At 47.2% G+C, this 25,413-nt stretch overlaps 1 protein-coding gene across 9 annotated transcripts in view; it reads right to left on the reverse strand.

Moving 5' to 3' along the window:
* The window catches only part of ADGRL3 (adhesion G protein-coupled receptor L3), a 2,975,920-nt gene that overhangs the window by 756,942 nt on the left and 2,193,565 nt on the right, over positions 1-25,413 (reverse strand). For all 9 annotated transcript variants that reach the window (XM_068233819.1, XM_068233821.1, XM_068233820.1 and 6 more), the window contains one exon: positions 1,455-1,546. In XM_068233819.1, the coding sequence (XP_068089920.1) occupies positions 1,455-1,546 (92 nt within the window). The remainder of the gene's footprint in view (positions 1-1,454; positions 1,547-25,413) is intronic.

Genomic DNA, 25,413 nt, shown 5'->3' on the forward strand with positions numbered 1-25,413 from the left:
CACGTGGTATCGCCGTACTCAGGAGAAGTAGTATAATGTGTTTTGGGGTGTATTTTTACACATACCCATGCTGAGTGGGAGAAAGATCTCTGTAAATGGATAATTGTGTGTAAAAAAAATTAAAAAATTGTCATTTACAGAGATATTTCTCCCACCCAGCATCGGTATGTGTAAAAATACACCCCAAAACACATTATACTACTTCTACTGAGTACGGCAATACCACATGTGTGGCACTTTTTTGCACCCTAACTGCGCTAAGTGGCCCAAAGTCCAATGAGCACCTTTAGGCTTTACAGGGGTGCTTACAAATTAGCACCCCACAAAATGTGAGGACAGTAAACACACCCCACAAATGACCCCATTTTGGAAAGTAGACACTTCAAGGTATTCAGAGAGGGGCATGGTGAGTCCATGGCAGATTTCATTTTTTTTGGTGCAAGTTAGAAGAAATGGAAACTTTTTTTTTTTGTCACAAAGTGTCATTTTCCGCTTACTTGTGACAAAAAATAATATCTTCTATGAACTCACTATGCCTCTCAGTGAATACTTTGGGATGTCTTCTTTCCAAAATGGGGTCATTTGGGGGGTATTTATACTATCCTGGAATTCTAGCCCCTCATGAAACATGACAGGCGGTCAGAAAAGTCATAGATGCTTGAAAATGGGAAAATTCACTTTTTGCACCATAGTTTGTAAACGCTATAACTTTTACCCAAACCAATAAATATAGGCTGAATGGTTTTTTTTTATCAAAAACATGTTTGTCCACATTTTTCGCGCTGCATGTATACAGAAATTTTACTTTATTTGAAAAATGTCAGCACAGAAAGTTAAAAAAAAACATTTTTTTGCCAAAATTCATGTCTTTTTTGATGAATATAATAAAAAGTAAAAATCGCAGGAGCAATCAAATAGCACCAAAAGAAAGCTTTATTAGTGACAAGAAAAGGAGCCAAAATTCATTTAGGTGGTAGGTTGTATGAGTGAGCAATAAACCGTGAAAGCTGCAGTGGTCTGAATGGAAAAAAAGTGGCCGGTCCTTAAGGGGGGTAAAGCCCTAGGTCCTCAAGTGGTTAAAAAGTATGCAAACACCTTCATAAGTGCTGGAAGATAAAGTAATGGGAAAAAATAATGTTTTCTAATGTTATTTAATTTCCAAAAGGGAATACATTTTTTGTCTGAAATAAATACACAAGTACAGAAGGTTACAATGATTTTGCAAGGATTTTATTCAATTACCATGTGGATTTAAGAAGAAATTCTTAATTTTTCATGCGAATTCCCTTTATTTAGACAGACACATTTTTCAACCTAAAGTAACTATTTTCTGAAACATTTGTGCTAGCATATTGTAACTAAAAATATATTTTCATATCTGGGCTACTTTTCCACCATACCATGACAGTTTTAAATATTTTTTTTATCAATTTCAAATAATTGAATTCACTTACTTGATATTGTCTAGGCAGCCTGTGTCAGGTTTCAGTATGGCAGTATGATGGAACATTTTAAAAAGAGCAATCCCAAGAAAAATCACATTTAGCTGAAAAACAAACAAATATTCATAATTAATTACACTTCTTTGATTTTTTTTTTTTTTAATTATTCACTATGCACGAACATGTAAAACACAAATAAGAAATTGGTAGTTTATTCCATTTCTACTTAGCAAAGCAAACCTGTACTGAAAAAAAACAACAAAAAAAACCTGATGAGTTTAACCATTTTACCTATGTTGCTACTCCTAAATAAGATATCCTTGGAATCTCACAGTCTTATTTAGTGTTTAAAAGCTATAAACATAAGAGTTTAATATATAATGTTTAATATTGTATCAGCTGAATGGTGACAGTTAAATGTACTTTATTTGTAGTACATTACTTCTAAAAATATAAGTTAGTCATACATATTTTGAATCAAAAACTTTGTAGGGTTATCCCAGATCCCAGCAGTCTGGGCAGAAACAAGTTTCTATTGACCCTTTCAAAATATATTTTGGATCACCCACGTCCGTATAAAAACGTACCTTTTTTGTGAGTGTGTGTGTGTGTATGTGTGTGTGTGTGTGGTAGTGTTGGGCCGAACCTCCGATTTTCGGTTCGCGAACCGGGTTCGCGAACTTTCGCGAAAGGTTCGGTTCGCGTTAAAGTTCGCGAACCGCAATAGACTTCAATGGGGATGCGAACTTTGAAAAAAAAAAATAATTATGCTGGCCACAAAAGTGATGGAAAAGATGTTTCAAGGGGTCTAACACCTGGAGGGGGGATGGCGGAGTGGGATACATGCCAAAATTCCCCGGGAAAAATCTGGATTTGACGCAAAGCAGCGTTTTAAGGGCAGAAATCACATTGAATGCTAAATGACAGGCCTAAAGTGCTTTCAAACATCTTGCATGTGTATACATCAATCAGGTAGTGTAATTAAGGTACTGCTTCACACTGACACACCAAACTCATCGTGTAACGCACCGCAAACAGCTGTTTGTGTAGTGACGGCCGTGCTTTACTGGTGCGCACCATGGCGAGAGTGCAGGTTTTGGTGGCTTTACAGCCCATATGGTCACCTGGCTGATGTAGCTGAATGACAGAACAGTGACTGTCCAGCTGATCAAATTTGGTCTGACCACAATGAGGCAACGACCTTATTATCGTAGGTGTGCCCCCCGAGACACTCATCTAGGCGCCGGTCATTGCTCCATTGTGATACGCAAGCCCCTTCACCACGGCAAGGTAATGATCACGAAGGGGAATGGGCGCATGTACATGCCTTTTCTTTTGTTGTTGCAGCTGCCCGCAGTGCAGCCAGAAAAATTAGGCAGTCATGTACACGCACCCGAAAAATTATTACAGCGGCCGCTGCTAGCAGCGGCCTAAAAAATTCAGCAATCCGCCTGGAGTCCCGGACCCTGTTGGTGGTGGCGGAGAAGGTAGTCAAGCGGCCTGCAGGCAGACATGCTGTGTGGAGGGACTGGGAGCGACTTAGTCTTCTTGGGGCAGGCCAGGCAGCCAGTCACACGGCGTGCAGGCAGAGATGCTGTATGTGCGGGGACTGACTTAGTCTTGGGGCGGGCAGCAGCCCTCCGGGATCCATGCCTCATTCATTTTGATAAAGGTGAGGTACTTAACACTTTTGTGACTTAGGCGACTTCTCTTCTCTGTGACAATGCCTCCAGCTGTGCTGAAGGTCCTTTCTGAGAGGACGCTTGCGGCAGGGCAGGAGAGAAGTTGGATGGCAAATTGGGACAGCTCTGGCCACAGGTCAAGCCTGCGCACCCAGTAGTTCAAGGGTTCCTCATCGCTGTTCACAGCAGTGTCTACATCCACACTTAAGGCCAGGTAGTCGGCTACCTGCCGTTCCAGGCGTTGGTGGAGGGTGGATCCGGAAGGGCTACGGCGAGGCGTTGGACTAAAGAACGTCCGCATGTCCGACATCACCATGAGATCGCTGGAGCGTCCTGTCTTTGACTGCGTGGACACGGGAGGAGGATTAGTGGCAGTGGTACCTTGCTGGCGTTGTGCCGTCACATCACCCTTAAAGGCATTGTAAAGCATAGTTGACAGCTGGTTCTGCATGTGCTGCATCCTTTCCACCTTCCGGTGAGTTGGTAACAGGTCCGCCACTTTGTGCCTGTACCGAGGGTCTAGTAGTGTGGCCACCCAGTACAGCTCATTCCCCTTGAGGTTTTTTATACGGGGGTCCCTCAACAGGCAGGACAGCATAAAAGACGACATCTGCACAAAGTCGGATCCAGTACCCTCCATCTCCTCTTGCTCTTCCTCAGTGACGTCAGGTAAGTCAACCTCCTCCCCCCAGCCGCGAACAATACCACGGGAAGGTTGAGCAGCACAAGCCCCTTGCGATGCCTGCTGAGGTTGTTCTCCTGCCGCTGTCCCCTCCTCCTCCTCCTCCTCCTCCCCCAAAGAAACACCTTGCTCATCATCCTCTGAGTCTGATTCGTCTTCTGCACACGACTTCTCTTCTTCCTCCTCCTCCCCCCTCTGTGCTGCCGCAGGTGTTGAGGAAACAGCTGGGTCTGATGAAAATTGGTCCCATGCCTGTTCCTGCCGTAACGGTTCCTGGTCATGCTCATTCACAGCTTCATCCGCCACTCTACGCACAGCACGCTCCAAGAAGTAAGCGTAGGGAATTAAGTCGCTGATGGTGCCCTCACTGCGGCTCACCAGGTTGGTCACCTCCTCAAACGGCCGCATGAGCCTGCATGCATTCTCCATCAGTGTCCAGTTGTCGGGCCAGAACATCCCCATCTTCCCAGACTGTTTCATTCTACTGTAGTTGTAGAGGTAGTGGGTCACGGCTTTCTTCTGTTCTAGCAGGCGGGAGAACATGAGCAGGGTCGAGTTCCAGCGAGTCGGGCTATCGCAAATGAGGCGTCTCACCGGCATGTTGTTTTTGCGCTGAATTTCCGCAAAGCGTGCCATGGCTGTGTAAGACCGCCTCAAATGCCCACAGAACTTCCTGGCCTGCTTCAGGACATTCGCTAAGCCAGGGTACTTTGCCACAAATCTTTGAACCACTAGATTCATGACATGTGCCATGCAGGGTATGTGTGTCAGCTTCCCCATATGCAAAGCGGCAAGCAGATTGCTGCCGTTGTCGCACACCACGTTGCCTATCTCCAGGTGGTGCGGGGTCAGCCACTCATCCACCTGTTTCTTAAGAGCAGCCAGGAGAGCTGCTCCAGTGTGACTCTCCGCTTTGAGACAAGCCATGTCTAAGATGGCGTGACACCGTCGTACCTGGCATGCAGCATAGGCCCTGCGGAGCTGGGGCTGTGTAGCTGGAGAGGAGAACTGCCACTCAGCCAAGGAGGAGGAGGACAGCGAAGAGCATGTAGCAGGAGGAGAGGAGGTGGCAGGAGGCCTGCCTGCAAGCCGTGAAGGTGTCACAATTTGGTCCGCTGCGCCCTGCTTGCCATCGTTCACCACCAGGTTCACCCAATGGGCTGTGTAGGTAATGTAGCGGCCCTGCCCGTGCTTGGCAGACCAGGCATCCGTGGTCAGGTGTACCCTTGACCCAACGCTCTTCGCAAGAGATGACACCACTTGCCTCTCAACTTCACGGTGCAGTTGGGGTATGGCCTTTCACGATAAATAAGTGCGGCCTGGCATCTTCCACTGCGGTGTTCCGATGGCCACAAATTTACGGAAGGCCTCAGAGTCCACCAGCCGGTATGGTAACAGCTGCCGAGCTAACAGTTCCGCCACGCCAGCTGTCAGACGCCGGGCAAGGGGGTGACTGGCCGAAATTGGCTTCTTCCGCTCAAACATTTCCTTCACGGACACCTGACTGCTGCTGTGGGCAGAGGAGCAGGAACCGCTCAAGGGCAGAGGCGGAGTGGAGGAGGGTGCCTGTGAAGGTGGAAGGGAGAAAGCGGCAGAAGCAGATAATGCACCTGATGGAGGAGGAAGAGGAGAAGGAGGGTGGCTTTGCTTTTGTGTGCTGCTGCTGCTTTTGCTCAGGTGGCCATCCCATTGCTGTTTGTGCCTTTTCTCCAGGTGCCTTCGTAAGGCACTTGTCCCTACGTGAGTGTTGGCCTTTCCACGGCTCAATTTTTGTTGGCAGAGCGAACAGATGGCTTTGGTCCGATCTGAGGCACACACATTAAAAAATTTCCACACCGCTGAGCCACCCTGGGATGTGGGCACTATGGGGACCTCAGCAGCTGATGCTGAAGGGCAAGTTGGCTGGCTGTACATAGGTGGCAATACATGGTGCCGGACACTGCCACCAGCTGTTTCTGACGAAGAGCTGCCCCAGCTTCTTTCAGCAACTTCTCTCCTCCTCCTACTCTCTGACTCCCCCTCTGAACTGTCCCCCTCTTCATCTCCTCTATTGGGTACATACAGAGGATCCCTATCATCATCATCATCGTAATCATCCTGCCCAGCTTCGCTTGCCTCAGACAAATCCAAACATGCACCAACATCAGTAGGTCCTTCATCCTCCTTACACATTACATCCATAATGTTGCCGCGTAACTCAGACATATGAGCTGGTGAAAATTCATCTGGCTGTAACAACAATGGCTGTGCATCAGTGATTTCACCACTAAATAATTCTTGCGAAGTGTCAAATGCAGCGGAAGTGGTGCTAGTAGTAGCACTGGTGGCTGAGCAAGATGAGGTGTTCTGTGTCGCTAAATACTCAACCACGTCCTGACAATCTTGGGAGGTGATGGGACGTGCCTTCTTCCGAGCACTGTACTGTGGGCCAGGTCCACACGAAATTACATTTACACGACCTCGCGCAGACCTGCCGGGTGGCCTTCCTCTGGCTCTGCCACTACCTCTTCCTCTACCTGTTTTGTCCATATCGGGTATGCACGGAGTGGTATATCACACTGCGTGCACTCACGTAGGTAGGTGGGTTCACTTAACTGCACAGGTATGCGCACTGATGCGGTGGGTTCACTGAACAGAACAGGTATACAGTGGCGGGTTCACTAAACAGAACAGGTATGCAGTGGCGGGTCCACTGAACAGAACAGGTATGCAGTGGCGGGTTCACTTAACTGCACAGGTATGCGCACTGATGCGGTGGGTTCACTGAACAGAAAAGGGTATGCAGTGGCGGGTTCACTAAACAGAACAGGTATGCAGTGGCGGGTCCACTGAACAGAACAGGTATGCAGTGGCGGGTTCACTAAACAGAACAGGTATACAGTGGCGGTTCACTAAACAGAACAGGTATGCAGTGGCGGGTCCACTGAACAGAACAGGTTTGCAGTGGCGGGTTCACTTAACTGCACAGGTATGCGCACTGATGCGGTGGGTTCACTGAACAGAACAGGTATGCAGTGGCGGGTTCATTAAACAGAACAGGTATGCAGTGGCGGGTCCACTGAACAGAACAGGTATGCAGTGGCGGGTTCACTTAACTGCACAGGTATGCGCACTGATGCGGTGGGTCCACTAAACAGAACAGGTATGCAGTGGCGGGTTCACTAAACAGAACAGGTATACAGTGGCGGTTCACTAAACAGAACAGGTATGCAGTGGCGGGTCCACTGAACAGAACAGGTATGCAGTGGCGGGTTCACTAAACAGAACAGGTATACAGTGGCGGTTCACTAAACAGAACAGGTATGCAGTGGCGGGTCCACTGAACAGAACAGGTATGCAGTGGCGGGTTCACTTAACTGCACAGGTATGCGCACTGATGCGGTGAGTTCACTGAACAGAACAGGTATGCAGTGGCGGGTTCACTAAACAGAACAGGTATGCAGTGGCGGGTCCACTGAACAGAACAGGTATGCAGTGGCGGGTTCACTTAACTGCACAGGTATGCGCACTGATGCGGTGGGTCCACTGAACAGAACAGGTATGCAGTGGCGGGTTCACTAAACAGAACAGGTATACAGTGGCGGTTCACTAAACAGAACAGGTATGCAGTGGCGGGTCCACTGAACAGAACAGGTATGCAGTGGTGGGTTCACAGCACAGGTATGCAGTGGTGGGTTCACAGCACAGGTATGCAGTGGTGGGTTCACAGCACAGGTATGTAGTGGTGGGTTCAATGAACAGGTATACAGTGGCGGGTCCACTGAACAGAACAGGTATGCAGTGGTGGGTTCACTAAACAGAACAGGTATGCAGTGGCGGGTCCACTGAACAGAACAGGTATGCAGTGGCGGGTTCACTAAACAGAACAGGTATGCCGTGGCGGGTCCACTGAACAGAACAGGTATGCAGTGGCGGGTTCACTAAACAGAACAGGTATACAGTGGCGGTTCACTAAACAGAACAGGTATGCAGTGGCGGGTCCACTGAACAGAACAGGTATGCAGTGGCGGGTTCACTTAACTGCACAGGTATGCGCACTGATGCGGTGGGTTCACTGAACAGAACAGGTATGCAGTGGCGGGTTCACTAAACAGAACAGGTATACAGTGGCGGTTCACTAAACAGAACAGGTATGCAGTGGCGGGTCCACTGAACAGAACAGGTATGCAGTGGCGGGTTCACTTAACTGCACAGGTATGCGCACTGATGCGGTGGGTTCACTGAACAGAACAGGTATGCAGTGGCGGGTCCACTGAACAGAACAGGTATGCAGTGGCGGGTTCACTAAACAGAACAGGTATACAGTGGCGGTTCACTGAACAGAACAGGTATGCAGTGGCGGGTTCACTTAACTGCACAGGTATGCACACTGATGCGGTGGGTTCACTGAACAGAACAGGTATGCAGTGGCGGGTTCACTAAACAGAACAGGTATGCAGTGGCGGGTCCACTGAACAGAACAGGTATGCAGTGGCGGGTTCACTTAACTGCACAGGTATGCGCACTGATGCGGTGGGTCCACTGAACAGAACAGGTATGCAGTGGCGGGTTCACTAAACAGAACAGGTATACAGTGGCGGTTCACTAAACAGAACAGGTATGCAGTGGCGGGTCGACTGAACAGAACAGGTATGCAGTGGTGGGTTCACAGCACAGGTATGCAGTGGTGGGTTCACAGCACAGGTATGCAGTGGTGGGTTCACAGCACAGGTATGCAGTGGTGGGTTCAATGAACAGGTATACAGTGGCGGGTCCACTGAACAGAACAGGTATGCAGTGGTGGGTTCACAGCACAGGTATGCAGTGGTGGGTTCACAGCACAGGTATGCAGTGGTGGGTTCACAGAACAGGTATGCAGCCAGACAGGAACAAGCTAAGCCTAACTAATCTTTCCCTGAGAGACAGTCTGCAGCAGCTCGCCCTACTCTGACTAATGCAGGCACACGAGTGGCCGTAATGGCCGCCGCTGCCTGCCTTATATAAGGGGGGGTGGGGCTCCAGGGGCTAGTGTAGCCTAATTGGCTACACTGGGCCTGCTGACTGTGATGTAGAGGGTCAAAGTTGACCCTCCATGTGCATTATGGGGCGAACCGAACTTCCGCAAAGGTTCGCCTGCGGGACGCGAACGCGAACCACTGAAGTTCGCATGGAACCGTTCGCAGGCGAACCGTTCGGCCCAACTCTAGTGTGTGTGTGTGTGTGGGGGGGGGGGGGGGCGTGGGTAATCCAAGGAGAACTGCAGCAGCAGGGATCTGTAGTGTCTTAACCTCCTCACACTAGAGTTAAGTTGCCTGCTGAAGCTACACCCCATTGCACACACACCAGCGTTATTACATAATTACATGTCACAGCATGGAAATGGAGGAAGTTAGTGTCGGACTTTGATCCACATAAAATGGCACATGCCTGCCGCGGGTGCACACACGCCCGCCGTTTCTGGCCCCATCCTCCCCTGCAAGCCTTCAGTGTCTCTGCATCCCTGCACTGACACACGGACAAAGCAGGACGCAGGGACACTTGCAAATTATATATAGAGATGATTTTGTCAGTGTTTGCCCTTTGTAAAAGCTTTCCTCTCCCTGATTTACATTCTGACATTTATCACATGATGACATTTTTACTGCTGGCAGATGATGTCACTGGATTAGCTGCTGCTTGCTTTTTGCCAGTTGGAAACAGCTGTAAACAGCTATTTCCCACAATGCAACGAGGTTCACAGACAGGAAACTGCCAGGACCATGGTCCTCACAGTTTCCTGTGGGATGGGTTTCACCACAATAACAGCCATACACACCCCCTGATGATCCGTTTGTGAAAAGGAAAATATTTTTCATGGGAAAGGGGGTATCAACTACTGATTGGGATGAAGTTCAATTCTTGGTCACGGTTTCTCTTTAAAGTGAATGGGAACCGTGTTGTTAAAAGAAAATCTAGATACTTATCGAAGGAGAGGGAAGGCTCTGGATCCTAATGAGCATTCTCTCTCCGCCTGCCTTTAGGAGGACTCGGCTCCCGAAGTCCCCCGTGGCAGGGGCTTCAAACGCGGGATCCTGCGCTGCACCGAGGGCACTGGGAGAGGAGAGAGAGAAAGCTCATTAGGACCCAGAACCTTCCCTCTCCTTAGGTAGATATCTGGTTTCTTTTTTTTTAAAGACGATTCCCATTAGCTTTAACTGTTCAATTGAGCATTTCAACTATAATTTCATTGCTTTAATTATTTTTGATTGCTGTTCTGATAGCTAGCTTGATATTTAGACAGATTAGCTTTGTGATTGATCTACAGTTAGTCCAGTGATAGTGTGCTGTGTGTATGGGGGGACAGATGTTCAGTGACAGGGATTTGGCTGTACTAGTGCTAGCTCAGTCTAGGGTTTAGGGATTAGTGTAGGCTAGTTTAACACAGATTAGTAGCACAGCTTAATGAGTGGAGTCCGAGTTTTGCGCACGCTACGTGTGGTAGTGCTGCATGGCGTGCACTGCTAACTTAATCGCGCTCCATATAAATAACGGCTGCTCCACCGAACCCAACCTGAGCCCCAGCAGGTCCAGTGGCTTTAATGGACGTGATTCCCACACTTTGACTGGCCCAATAGGCTGCTTGTCACTTGTTTATTTTTTTAATCTTGCTTGTATGATGTCTGCCAGTTAAGGCAGGAGGGATAGTGCAGTCGCCAACTCCCTGGCTGGTCTGCCGCCAGCCAGTGGGCGCTCAGCTGTGGAGGGAGCTGAGAGGAGAGGCGCAGAGGTGCTGCAATCCAGTATTGCACCATTTTACACCCCCCGCGTTGTCGGGTCTTTGAGGAGAGGCAGGCGGAGGCAGTTGTGGAGCTCATGTCACAGCAGGGCAGTTCCACACAGTCCTCCGCCATGACTACTCGTCCTTCTACTAACAGCTCCCTGGATGAAAGTCCACTGGACTTAAGCCCAGGTTAAGCATTTCAGCCCGCGGGTTGTTTTCACTTTATAGACAAGAGGAATTTTCACATTTCAGCGCTCCACCCTTTCATTCCCCAATAACTTTATCACTACTTATCACAACAAAATGATCTATACATTGTTTTTTCTGCCACCAATTAGGCTTTTTTTGGGGCGGTACATTATGCTAAGATTTATTTTATTCTAAATGCATTTTAATGGGAATAATAAGAAAACAAATGGAAAAAAAATAATTACATCTCAGTTTATATTTTTAAAATAATATATATTTTATTAAAATAAAACATTCTACTGTGCATAAAGGCCACACATTTTATTTGCCCATTTGTCCTGGTTATTGCAACGTTTAAATTATGTCCCTAGTACAATGTATGTTGACAATATTTTATTTGTAAATAAAAGAGCATTTTTTCAGTTTTACATCCATTACTAATCACAAGCCCAAAATGTAATAATAATATACCTTCTTGACAAACATATAAAAAAATGTATTCCCTAATGTATGTGTAACGATCGGTGTAACACAGAGAGGATCTGATTACCGGTGATACCAGCCACACCAGTACTGTTCTGCAATGTGCTCGCTGACCTGTGCGCGGGGTTGGTCGCACCGCCATCAGCACCGGCGGTGGCCTCCCCGCGCTGGGTCAGACTGTTCGCAACAGGCCCATGCCATGCGCGGAAAGAGCCGCCTCCTGCTGACTTATAGCGGCGGCTCTTCCGCGTTTCTTCACAGTACCCCCCCCCCCCAGGAGTGGACTCCGGACAGCTCCTTCCAGGCTTTTCCGGATGTAAAGTGTGGAACTCCCTCTTCAAATTATCAGCATGCATGCGGCCCTCAGGTACCCACATTCTTTCCTCAATACCATACCCCTTCCAGTGCACTAGATATTGTACTGCGTTCTGCACTATACGTGAGTCCAAAATTTTCTCTACTTCATACTCAGGTTGACTATCCACCATCACAGGAGGAGGAGGAGTGGGACCCACATGAACCGCTGGTTTGAGTAGGGCCACGTGAAAGGACCTTACCCCACGCATGCTGGCGGGAAGATCAACGGTATAAGTAACGTTGTTGATCTTTTTAGCTACCGGGAATGGACCCACAAACCTGGGACCAAGCTTGTCTGAGGGTTGTCTCAGAGTCAAGTGACGTGTGGACACCCAAACCAAGTCTCCTGGTTGGAACCTCCACTCTAAAGAACGTCTCGTCAGCTTGACCCTTTTGACTCTGAAATGCCCTTTCCAAATTACTTCTCACCGTCCACCAAATGTCTTTAAATGACCTCTGCCAGGCCTCCAGAGTTGGAAACGGAGTGGAGGCTACTGGCAAAGGGAAGAATTTGGGCGATCTCCCTGTCACTACCTGGAACGGAGAAAAACCAGAAGAAGAACTCTTCAAATTATTCTGTGCAAATTCTGCGAAGGGTAGAAATTTTACCCAGTCATTCTGCGCCTCCTCAACGTAACATCTCAAGAACTGCTCCAATGACTGATTGACCCGTTCAGTCTGCCCATTGGTCTGTGGGTGGTAGCCCGACGAGAATGACAGCTTCATGCCCATTTGGTGGCAAAATGCCCTCCAGAATCTAGAGACGAATTGGACTCCCCGATCTGACACTATGTTTTCCGGAATGTCATGCAGCCGGAAAACGTGGACGATGAACAAGTCGGCCAATTCCTGGGCCGAGGGGAGTCCTTTCAAGGGCACGAAATGGGCCATCTTGCTGAAGCGGTCAACTACCACCCAAATGACCGACATGTCTTCAGACCTGGGAAGCTCACCCACAAAATCCATGGACAAGTGGGTCCACGGTTCACTCGGGGCGGGCAAAGGCTGCAAGGTACCGACAGGTGCCAGCCGGGAGGGTTTGCTTTTTGCACATATTGCACACTCCCTAACAAACTCCTTGCAATCTGCTGATAAGGAAGGCCACCAGGCACACCTGGCCACAAGATCTTGTGTTCTGGATGCTCCAGGATGTCCAGCATTCTTGTGCGCATGGAACATCTCTAAGATCTAGAGACGGAAAGGGACTTAAAGTCTCCCTCCAGTCTTCCCAAGTCTCAGTTGCAGCCAGCACCAATTTCTGTGGAACAATAGCCTCTGGGACAGAGGGCTGTGCTGTCTCTGGCTCAAAGCACCTGGACAAAGCACCCGCCTTAACATTCTTGCTACCTGGAGTATAAGTAATAATAAATCTGAATCGAGAGAAAAATAATGACCATCGAGCCTGACGGGGACTCAACCTCTTAGCCCCCTCGATGTATTCTAGGTTCTTGTGATCAGTGTAAACTGTGATCATATGTTCAGCTCCCTCTAACCAATGTCGCCATTCTTCAAAAGCCAATTTAATGGCCAGGAGCTCCCTGTTGCCTATATCGTAGTTTCTTTCTGCTGGGGAGAACCTACGAGAGAATAGGCACATGGGTGCATTCGACCCTGCAAGCCTGACCGCTGAGACAGCACAGCCCCCACCCCGACCTCTGAGGCGTCTACCTCAACAACAAAGGGGAATGAAGTGTCCATGTGTCTAAGGATAGGCGCTGAGCAAAATAGATCCTTCAGGGTGGAAAATGCTTGTAAAGCTTCAGGAGGCCAATGAGTAGTATCTGCCCCTTTTTTGGTGAGACTGGTGAGGGGTGCAATGACAGTGGAGTACCCTTTAATGAACCTTCTATAGTAGTTCGTGAAGCCTAAAAACCGCTAAAGAGACTTCAACCCAACCGGCTGAGGTCATTCCAGAACCGCGGAAACTTTGGCAGGGTCCATAGACAGGCCTGAGGTGTAGATAATGTATCCCAGAAAGGTGACAGATGTTACTTCGAAGATACATTTCTCCAGTTTAGCGTAAAGTGAGTTCCGCCTCAGTTTGTCCAACACAAATTGTACATGGGTCCTATGCTCAGAGAGGTTGTTGGAGAAAATAAGTATATCATCTAGGTATACTAGAACGAATCTCCCCAACAGCTCCCTGAAGACCTCATTGATGAGCTCCTGGAAAACGGCTGGGGCATTACATAACCCGAAAAGCATCACCAGGTATTCGTAATGCCCGTCGGGCGTATTAAAGGCCGTTTTCCACTCATCGCCCGTTCTTATTCGTATCAGGTTGTACGTGCCCCGTAAGCCTAACTTCGAAAAGATCTTAGCGTTGGTGACCTGTGTGAATAAGTCGTCTATCAGGGGCAGCGGATAGCGATTCTTCACCATAATCTTATTCAGGCCCCTGTAATCAATGCAGGGCCGCAGGCCTCCGTCTTTTTTCTTAACAAAAAAGAAACCTGCCCCAGCAGGTGACCGGGACGGGCGAATGAAACCCTTGGCCAAATTTTCACGGATGAATTCTTGCATGGCCAATTTTTCGGGCCCAGATAAATTGTACAAATGGCCCTGGGGGGGCATACAACCTGAACGGAGATTGATGGGACAGTCGAAAGGGCGATGTGGGGGTAATTTGTCTGCTGCCTTGGGACAGAATACGTCAGAATATTCCAAATACTGCTCAGGAACCCCCTCCACCTGAATCCTGGTTTGGCCCAAAGTCACCTTCCCTAAACATTGCTGAAAACAATGATCTGACCAGGAAATTAATTGACCAGTGGCCCAATCAATGTGCGGAGAATGAAGGTGTGGCCATGGCATGCCAAGTATAATAGTGGACGTAGTCATGTGTAATACAAAAAACTGTAATTTTTCCCAATGCAAAACCCCCACAGTGATTCCTACCTCTGGTGTCTGGGACAGCGGATGATTCCTCTGCAGAGGAGAATCATCCACTGCCGTGACCTGAATGGGTGGTTCCACCGCTGTGAGCGGAATACCCAATCTCTTAGCGAACTCAAAATCCATAAAATTAGCCGCGGAGCCTGAATCAATAAAGGGTTCCGTGGCCTCGGTCTTATCTTCCCATGTAACTGTACAGGGAAAAAGCAACCGTTTTTCTTCTAGGGGTACAAGTCGGGCGCCTAGGGTGTTACCCCCTACAACTCCTAGGCGGTAGCGTTTCCCGGCTTATTGGGACAGTTTCGTACTCTATGCCCCCCTTCAGTGCAATACAGACACAGTTGTTCAGTCATTCTCCATCTTCGTTCCACCTGGGTCAGTTTTGACCTACCAAACTGCATCGGCTCGGGTGGAGGCAAGACCGGAGAAGATGAGACAGGAGGAGATGGAGTCACTAGGGGTGCAGCGGGAGGTGCAGCGCAAGATGTCAACCTGACACGATGACTTGCTCTGGTCTGTTTCTGATGGCGTAGCCTGCGGTCGATACGAATGGCCGATGAAATGGCCTCATCGACTGTTTTGGGCTCGGGCTGACTCAACATCAGATCAGAGACCTCATCAGATAAGCCTGACAGAAAACAGTCTAGCAAGGCATAGGTGCCCCACCTGGCTGTAACTGACCACCTTCTAAATTCAGCCGCATAATCTTCGACCGGACCTTTGCCTTGCCGCAAAAGCTTGAGCTTCCGCTCAGAGGTCGAGGCAAGGTCTGGGTCATCGTAAATTATTGCCATGGCTTTAAAAAATTCCTCTACGGAGGTAAGGGCTGTGTCCCCGGTGGGCAAACTGTATGCCCATGTCTGAGAATCGCCTGATAATAAGGTTTTAATAAACGTGACCCTCTGGGTCTCAGTTCCTGAAGACTGAGGTCTCAACTCAAAATAGGACAACACTCTACTCCTAAAATTTTGGAAGTCAGATCTGTGGCCAGAAAACCTTTCAGGTACCGGCATACGTATGTCAGAGCTAGAAGGGGATCACACATGAGCCACTGATGTCTGAAGGGTTTGTACAGACCCTGATAGGGCATCAATAAGAGTTCTGTGGGTGCCCAGTACTTGATTGATGTTTTCCACTGAAGCGGCAAGTACGCCCAGACGATCAGTGTTTGCGTCCATCTTGTATTTGGTCTGGCGTTCTGTAACGATCGGTGTAACACAGAGAGGATCTGATTACCGGTGATCTGCAGTATCACTGGGAATACAGATATATACCAGATTATTGATGATCTGCAGTATCACCGATAATCAGATATATAAGCTAACCTCTGGACACCTGAGTAGAGTAGGAGTGTTTGGTGCAACCGTAATACTTAGAGGACTAGGCCTCAGAGCAGTAAAGAGTACTGCACAAATTCCTTCCAAAAGACCTGAACTCTCCCGGGGGGAGGAGTCAGGCTGAGAGTAGGAAGGACAAACCCGAGAGTGACACTCAGGAGGGAGTGTCACTACCAGGACTGGGAACCGCCTCTAACAGTAAGGTCGGTTCCCGAGGTCGGACAAACCAGGTCGTAACCACACAGACAGATACAGTACAGATTCAGAAGGCAGATGCGGGGTCTAATAAACAAGCAGGGTTCGGCAACAGGGTATCAGAAATATCGAGGTACAGAATCAGGAGGCAGATGCGGAGTCTTAAGGCGAGCTGGGATTCGGCAACAGAGTATCAGAATAGCAAGGTACAGGATCAGAGTTCAGAAGAATAGTCAGGCAAGCAAAAGGTCATAACAGATAATCACAATCAAACTAGTACTTTAGACTATCAACAGAATCTAGCTAAGTGTAGGATAACAGCTCCAGCTGGTCCCGGCACACTTTAGGATCTGACTCAGGTCTGAGTGCTACCACATAGTGATCGCAACGCCAGACAACCAGCAACTGAACAGCCAGCAGTATATATACTAAAACACTCTCCAGCCATTCCTTAAGTGCTGGACCAATGAAACGAAGCAGGGTTGTCAGCTGACCGGCTTGGTCAGCTGACCCTTTTCTGACTGCCATATAAGTTCTGCCTCTCTGCGCGCACGCGCGTCATTCTGAACCTTGGTGGACTATCAGTCCCAGCCACACCAGTACTGTCTTGCAATGTGCTCACTGACCTGTGCGCGGGGTTGGTCGCACCGCCATCAGCACCGGCGGCGGCCTCAGACTGTTCGCAACAGGCCCATGCACGCTAACCGCCGCGTCAGACGCTGCGTTTTTTCCGCGTTCCGCCATGCCATGCGCGGAAAGAGCCGCCTCCCGCTGACTTATAGCGGCGGCTCTTCCGCGTTTCTTCACAGTATGTAAGTGTAATATTACTATTTGGCCACAAATTGTCCTTGCGCGTTATTTCCTATAAGCATACAATAACTTACTGGACGGTGTAATGGTTAAGGGCTCTGCCTCTGACACAGGAGACCAGGGTTCGAATCTCGGCTCTGCCTGTTCCGTAAGCCGTCACCTATCAGTAGGAGACCTTAGGCAAGTCTCCCTAATACTGCTACTGCCTATAGAGCGCGTCCTAGTGGCTGCAGCTCTGGCGCTTTGAGTCCGCCAGGAGAAAAGCGTGATATAAATGTTATTTGTCTTGTCTTGTCTACTCAGACGAGACGCAGGTATCTCATTGATCACGGTGGCATAGAGGGGAGATGAATGAATGGGAACAAAGTTCCCATTCATTTATCTAACGATCGGCAGTCGGAGCGGCGGAAACGAGCGAGTGAGAGGCAGTGTGGCAACACCAATCGAGAATGATCACTGTTTTTGAACAAAAACAGTGATCATTCTCGGCAGACATTTGCGGATTGGCTCAGGGGACTTCTGTCCTCTGCCACCAATCCCCCTCTGACGCCGGGACCATTGCGGGCTTCCACGCGCATGATAGGGCGTACAGCCCCGCAGACTGCACAGATGTGAGCCTCGCGTCCCTGCGGCTACAGCAGCACCTGCCATGGACGTGAGGCTCATGTCTGGGTGGCTGAAATAATTGAGAGAGTTCGGTGCAGGTAGCTTTGAAGGGCCAAAAGGTGATCCTGGAGCCTGGTTTGCAGGAGGAGGAGGAGGAGGAGGAGGAGGAAGTGCCTGCTAAAGATTCTCCTGTTTTTGAGGAAGGGGAGGGGCATGCAGGCAATGTTGCAGCAGAAGAGAAGGTGGGGCCTGAGGAGAAAGGAGGAGTTAGAGGATGAATGGCAGGACCCTGCTTTCATTCAACAGGTCTCCGTTGACAGCTTGTCGTAGGAGGCAAAAGAGGCAAGAATCCAGATGGTGGGGCAGTGCACCATGGCATCCAGGGCAGAGCCAGGGCCAGCAGTTGGCATGGAAGCCATCAACCACCACCAGCTAACCCTCAACCACAGGGACATTTGCACCCCCTTCAAGCTGTTAGAGGATGTTTACTTCACCTGTGTGGCAGTTCTTCCACCAGTCTACCACACAGGAGTGCATCACCATCTATAATACATGCCAAGACCCAGTCAGCAGAGAGCAAAATCATTTAAGCTGGGAACTGGAAGCCTCCATTCCCACTTGAAGAACCATTATGTGAGGTGGTTTGAGAGTCTACAGAATTGTGATCAGAGCAGAAGCACCACCATGTGGCCTTCTGTGGCAGCATTCCGTCCTCCTGCTCATCTATCTGCAGCAGCAAGGAAATGGAGCCATCCCTCCAGTGTTCTGCTGCCACCAACAACTGCTGTTGCTGTCATAGTTTCATTGCATTCAAATTCTGGGGGTGTCTGACTTAAAAACTGTGCTGTCCGAGTTGTGGGGAGGCCCTAACTGTGGCTTCACAAACTTTTCCTGGAACCTTCACCTGTCAGAATAATTTATGGTTATTGCTGTGCACCCACCGCCAGGGTCCACAACCTACTCTGCTGCCACCAATTCCTCCTCCTGTTGCAATTTAAATTTTAATTATTATTTTTTGCTGTGTTGCCACTGCCAGGTCCCACAGCCTTCTTTGTTGCCACCAATTCCTGCTGCTGCCATGACAAATTTACTGTGTTAAAATTCTGCAGGTGTCCAGGTTGAAAACTGTGCTGCTCAAGTTGTGGGAAGGCCCCAATTGTGGCTTCAATACCGCTGCAGGGCCGGCGCTACCATTAAGGCAAAGGAGGCAGCTGCCCCAGGGCCCCAGAGCTTGTAGGGCCCCCAGTGGCTACAAGAGGAAAAAAAATTTCAAATCGGCCTTATAGTTTTTGAGAAAATCGATTTTAAAGTTTCAAAGGAAAAAAAAATACACATTTAAAAACCTGCCGACTTTAATGGTTAATAGCAAATCCACCTTAAATGCTAGAAACCCTTAATTTGCAGGACATGTTAAGGAGATCATTAGGAATAAGAGGAAAAAACAATTTTTCAAAAAGACCTTATCTTTTTGAGAAAATCGATTTTAAAGTTTCGAAGGAAAAAAGTATACTTTTAAATGCGGTAAATGTCACTTTTAGTAGCAAACCTAATGGTAGTGTAATTTTACATGCATCAAACGAAAGCGCAATAAATTTCCTGACAGGGTTTCCAGGGGGTCTATACGCAGCCGCAGCGCTTTGGCCAGGGATCGCTATACAGCCGCAATATGGCTGTATGAAGATCCCTGGCATTTTTTTCTATTTTCCTAATTTTTTATTATGTTTAGAGTGTGGGAATTTTTTTTTTTTTGTTTTAATTATGTGGGGTCACCCCTCCTGAAACTTTTTAACCCCTTGTCCCCCATGCAGGCTGGGATAGCCAGAATGTGGAGCTCCGACCGATTGGGACTTCACACCCTGACTATACCAGCTGCAAAAAAGGTCCCCTAATGTCGATTTTTGTTCCGGGGTATATGTTGGGGGGGCCCCCCAGGTTTATTTTGCCCTGTGGCCCCATTGTTGCTTAAACCGGCCCGGCCGCTGCCTGGAACCTCCTGCTGTTATAATTTTAATTATTATTTGCTGTGTTACCACCACCAAGTTTCACAGGCTACTCCGCTGCTACCGGCTCCGAGGGTGTGTGGCTGAGCTGGAGGGTTGACCTTACTGAGCTACTGCAGTCCTAGCTGTTGTAGTGCTTTCTGGATTCCAATCTAAGATCTGGGTGTCGGTGGTGAGAGTGAGAAGGGAAGCAGGACTTTTCTTTTATGGTACTGTCACTTACAGTAGGTAGTAGAAATCAGACATTACAGACAGGTTTTGGACTAATTCATCTCTCCATAGGGGATTCTCAGCATGGCCTTTATTTTTTTATAAAGACACTCCTTGATAAAGACTTATAAATACATGCTGGCCAGGCTCCATGGTCGCTGCACACTTTTTTTTTGGCAGTTGGAAGGAGCAACTGCCATTTACTAAGTAAAGAAAACCCTGAGAATCCACCATGAGGAGATGGACTAGTCTAAAACCTGTTGGTTCTGTCAGATTCCTACTACTTACTGTAAGTGACAGCAACATAGGAGAAAAGTAATCTATGGCTCATTTTACTCTTGAAGAAACGTACTACTTATCGGTATATTTTACATTTTAAGATTTTCACAACAGTGGTCTTTTAAGAACTTGCAGTTTGAGCTTAAAAGTGTATTACAAAGTATGGTCAGTCTTCGAAACCTAGTTTCTTGTAACAAACCCACAGTCGGTGAACATTTAAAGTCAAATCCTTAGTGTCAAAGGCCTAAATGATTTTTTTGAAAAGTCTGGAGAAAAATGGAGGAATGTGTACCAAAGGTTTGAGGAACTAATGGAGATTTACACAAATGGAAAATGCCCACCCAAGCCTCTCAATCGTTTATTATGGGTCTTAATATCCCCTGATCTCGAATCCCATTTAAAGTCCACATACGAGTTTCCGTGTGTTCGGTATCATACCTAGGCATCAGACTGACAAAGCTGTCCTCTGATCTATTTAAATGCAATTTTGTGCCTTTAGCAGAGTTATGTAAGGAATGCAAAAACATGTCCAACTTTTGGTTATCCTGGTCAGGGTGAATAGCGGCCTTTAAAGAGACTCTGAAGTCTCTAAAAATCATCTTTTTATAATAAAATCCTGTGTAATATGACAGCCCTACCTAAACCGTCGCATCCCCGCCGCTCTAATCTAACTAAATCCCCCCAAACTCCCCGGGGGGCAATCCGGGCAGCGCTTCAGTGAGAGGCAGAGCTATGAGCCGCAGCTCTGCCTCTCAGCGCGTCTGTCAGCCCGGATCGCCGCCTCTCCCCCGCCCCTCTCAGTGAGGGGCGGGGGAGAGGCGGAGATCTGCTGCTGCCAGACACGTGTGAGGCAGGGCTGCAGCTCTGCCTGACACGGAAGCGCACGGGGCAGCAAAATCCACTGCCAAGAAAGTAATGGATTTTGCGAGGGAGAGGGAGGGGTTAGGGGGGATTTAGATAGATTTCAGCAGCGGGGATGCGGCAGTTTAGGTAGGGCTTTCATATTACACAGGATTTTATAATAAAAATATGATTTTTAAGAGACTTAAAGAAAACCTGTACTGAAAATAAAAGTCAAAATAAGCATACACAAGTCATACTTACCTTCCATGTAGTCTACTCCTCAGTGTCTTTCTCCTGTCCCGCGTCCTGTTTGTTCACTATGATCAAGGGAATTTTCCGTCCTCCATTTTGAAAATAGCCATTACCCATAAAAGCTTTCTGGTCAGCACACAGTTAAACTGTAACATCGCCCACTTGAGCCATAGGGAAACATAGACATTACCTGGTACATCCGTTTTCTTCTCAGCTATAACTGACAGCAACTGATATTTTACTGACAGCAACTGATATATTTCAGATCTGACAAAATATTGTCAGAACTGGATGGGATTATTGTCAGAAGAAAATGGTGAGCTTCTGAGAGGAACTGATGGTGAGGTAACTCTGTAATGTTCATTTGAAGTTACCTCATGTGTTTATTTTAAATATTTTTACTCAGTACAGGTTCTCTTTAAGTGTCTCTTTAAATTATTCTTGCTACCAAAGATACTATATATTTTACACTCGTAGCTCGTTTATTGTCCATGGTAGAATTACATATTCGCAGAGTCTTCATTCCAAATTTTAGGCTTCAACCTAAATTAGCCTTGTTATTAGTGGGAGCTCTAGACCTGCCAGACAAGTCCCGTTCCCTCATAGGTCATATTATATTTAGCATGTTACATATGATACTGGTAAATTGGAAATCCTCTGAGGAATTCCCATTTACTCAACTTCTAGCCACTACTAAACTCAATATACTTATGGAACACAAAATTAGACCCAGATTAGGTCTCAAAAATGACATCTACACCAGGGGCGTAACTAGACATCACTGGGCCCCCCTGCGAAAATTTGGATGGTTCCCCCCACCTCTCTCGCTTTCTGCACAGGAAAACTGAGGACCAATGTGTTTTCCCCATGCAGATAAAAACACTTAGACTGAAAGGAGTTATCAGGCAAATTTTATTAAAATAAGCACTACTTACTGGGGGCTTCCTCCAGCCCCAAGAACTACTGCGCCTGCGCAGTCCGCTCCAGCCCACGTGGCGGTGATTGACAGCGCCGCTCGCGCAGGCGCAGTACAGGCCGGCCTGACATCATCGCTGGGGGACCGTGAGCGAGCTGCGGAGAACGGCTGAAGGGAGAGATGCGGCGAGGGACATGCTGGGAGCTTGGGGCTGGAGGAAGCCCCCGGTAAGTAGTGCTTATTTTAATAAAAATTGGCTCCTAACTCCTTTAAAGGAAATGTTGGGCAATCTATGCGACCCCCAGATCTACTTACCCGGGGCTTCCTCCAGCCCCTTGCAGCCGACATGTCCTTCATCGCGGCTCCGCTCCCAGTACATACATACACACACAGCCGTACTATTTTACTACATGGGAGCACATGCTATATGGAGGAAAAATAATGACATGCTGAACATAAGATATGGTATTCACTGTAACTTTGGAAAAACATTCAGAATGTCACTGATTGATACTGTTATTACAGGATCTTGGACTCAGTATGAGACAACAAGCTCTCAATGAAGTAGGGACAGTCAGACATCAATCTCCACTCCACTGTGTTGTAAAAGTAGTCAGACACCATAAGGTCATTAGTCTGTGTGTGATAAGAATCTAGGAATCCCTTAGGAGTGATTGCTGAATAAGAGACAGTCTACAACTTTTTTCAAAATGTGACTCCTTTGTTTGTAAGGTTGTACATGAAGTCATCAGAACTTTGCTGCAGTGTGAGACAGATTTTTTTTTACGAACCCTAGGGAGCAGGGACAGTGTACAAATTCCAACGTGTGTATGATTCCTTATCTGTGTGGTGGACACATGCAGTCAATATAACAATGGTGCGAGAGCAGAATACGTTTTTTCACTCCATGCCCTTAGTTGTCAATGTCTAAAACTTTTCCCCCCACGGGCACCCTGTGGCTTCTGGGACCCCTGCGGAGGCATCCCTTGCAGGGTCTATTGTTACGCCCCTGATCTACACAATTCCAAACTCATGGCATTAAGATTAAAGGGAACCAGAGAGGAACGAAAACAAAAAAAAAAGAAAAAGCTTTTATACATACCTGGGGCTTCTTCCAGCCCCATAAGCCTGGATCCTCCGCTTCCTGGATCGGCGGTACCGGGTCCCGTCACTTCCGGCGGACGCAGCCAATTGTCCGCATCACAGGGGCTCCCTCCATGTATGTACACGTGAGGCTGTGCAGTAGGCAGCCTCACGCGTACATACATGGAGGGAGCCCCGTGTGATGCGGACAATTGGCCGCGTCTGCCGGCCGACTGGCCGACTGGCGGTCATGACGGCACCCGGTACCGGCGGATCTAGGCAGCAGAGGACGGCGGCGTAGGAGCGATCCGTGCGTATGGGGCTGGAGGAAGCCCCATGGAGGTAATATTGGGTCCATGTTCTCCGGTCATAAGCCCTCTGAGGTCTACTCAACACCAGCAATTTACTTCCTCATTCTCCACACCTGGATTCACTGCCTAGATTCTATAAGAATGGTCAAGTCTCTAATTTTCAGTTCTTTTCTTGTTTTTGTTCCTATTATGTTGTACTATTGCATCTTTATAGAGTTACCATCTCAGTCTAAAAGCAAGTGTAACTTTTTTTCTAAGCCTTTGTTGTAAAGGCTCAGATTTAATCACCATGTCCGCTTCATATAGCTGCAGTTGTGTGTCTAATAGGGGCCCGTTCTGGCCTACTGGTTCTGTTAGATTAATTTTCTTAGGTTATATCTACCTCTGGTTACCTGTGAGGTTTTGTAAATACCAGCATGGAGTTATGACTAGGTTCTCTACTGGAAAAGGTGTTATGGTGTAAAATTATATGATATTCTTGTTCTTCTTGTACTTTGTTTATGTTCATGACTTTATTATATTTTACCTGCGCTACTCACAAGATGCATACTTTCTGTAATTATCCATGTGAACAAACTTTAATAAAAATGGTTTATGTTAAAAAAAAAAGAAGCACTGATAGCGCGAAACGGCCACAGTTGCGACCTCTATCTTTCATTTCTCACAACTCTTTCCACATGAATTGCCTAACACAGGAAGGTGTGCAGGAACAATTAACCACTTAACAACTTCAGCCACAATTATCTACGTCCCTGTTTAGAAACACCTGTAAACACATGTAAACACTTGGTTCTGTTTTCTATTTGTAGAAAACGGAGTTAGTATAGCACCTTCTTGTGGCCAAAAAGTAAAACTACACACCACTAGACACTTAGAAAAATTTTATACATTTTCATTATTTTTTAACCCCTTCACCCCTAAACCAAAATAAAATAGTATAGCCATACATTATACTAGGGAAACAATTTAACCTTTTCAGGATGAGCATATAAAACCCCCTTAAGGACCAGAGCATTTTTCATAGTTTTGAGATACTTTAGTTTGAGTTTAAATATCTTGCTCAGTTTTTAGTCTATCCAAACAAATGAGATTGTTTTTTTTTTCACAACAAATAGGTTTTTTTTTTCTATACCACTAATTATATGAATGCTGGAGTTTTATTGTTTTTTTATGAGAAAATTGCACAAAAAATGTGTTCAAATATGTATCCTCTTTTTAATAGCAAAATTGAACATACAGTGGTGTGAAAAACTATTTGCCCCCTTCCTGATTTCTTATTCTTTTGCATGTTTGTCACACTTAAATGTTTCTGCTCATCAAAAGCCGTTAACTATTAGTCAAAGATAACCTAATTGAACACAAAATGCAGTTTTAAATGATGGTTTTTATTATTTAGTGAGAAAAAAAAACTCCAAATCTACATGGCCCTGTGTGAAAAAGTGATTGCCCCCTGAACCTAATAACTGGTTGGGCCACCCTTAGCAGCAATAACTGCAATCAAGCGTTTGCGATAACTTGCAACGAGTCTTTTACAGCGCTCTGGAGGAATTTTGGCCCACTCATCTTTGCAGAATTGTTGTAATTCAGCTTTATTTGAGGGTTTTCTAGCATGAACCGCCTTTTTAAGGTCATGCCACAACATCTCAATAGGATTCAGGTCAGGACTTTGACTAGGCTACTCCAAAGTCTTCATTTTGTTTTTCTTCAGCCATTCAGAGGTGGATTTGCTGGTGTGTTTTGGGTCATTGTCCTGCTGCAGCACCCAAGATCGCTTCAGCTTGAGTTGACAAACAGATGGCCGGACATTCTCCTTCAGGATTTTTTGGTAGACAGTAGAAATCATGGTTCCATCTATCACAGCAAGCTTTCCAGGTCCTGAAGCAGCAAAACCACCCCAGACCATCACACTACCACCACCATATTTTATTGTTGGTATGATGTTCTTTTGCTGAAATGCTGTGTTACTTCTACGCCAGATGTAACGGGACACGCACCTTCCAAAAAGTTCAACTTTTGTCTCGTCGGTCCACAAGGTATTTTGCCAAAAGTCTTGCCAATCATTGAGATGTTTTTTTAGCAAAATTGGGACGAGCCTTAATGTT

This window comes from Hyperolius riggenbachi, chromosome 1 (assembly GCF_040937935.1).
Source record: "Hyperolius riggenbachi isolate aHypRig1 chromosome 1, aHypRig1.pri, whole genome shotgun sequence".
NCBI classification, from domain to species: Eukaryota; Metazoa; Chordata; class Amphibia; order Anura; family Hyperoliidae; genus Hyperolius; species Hyperolius riggenbachi.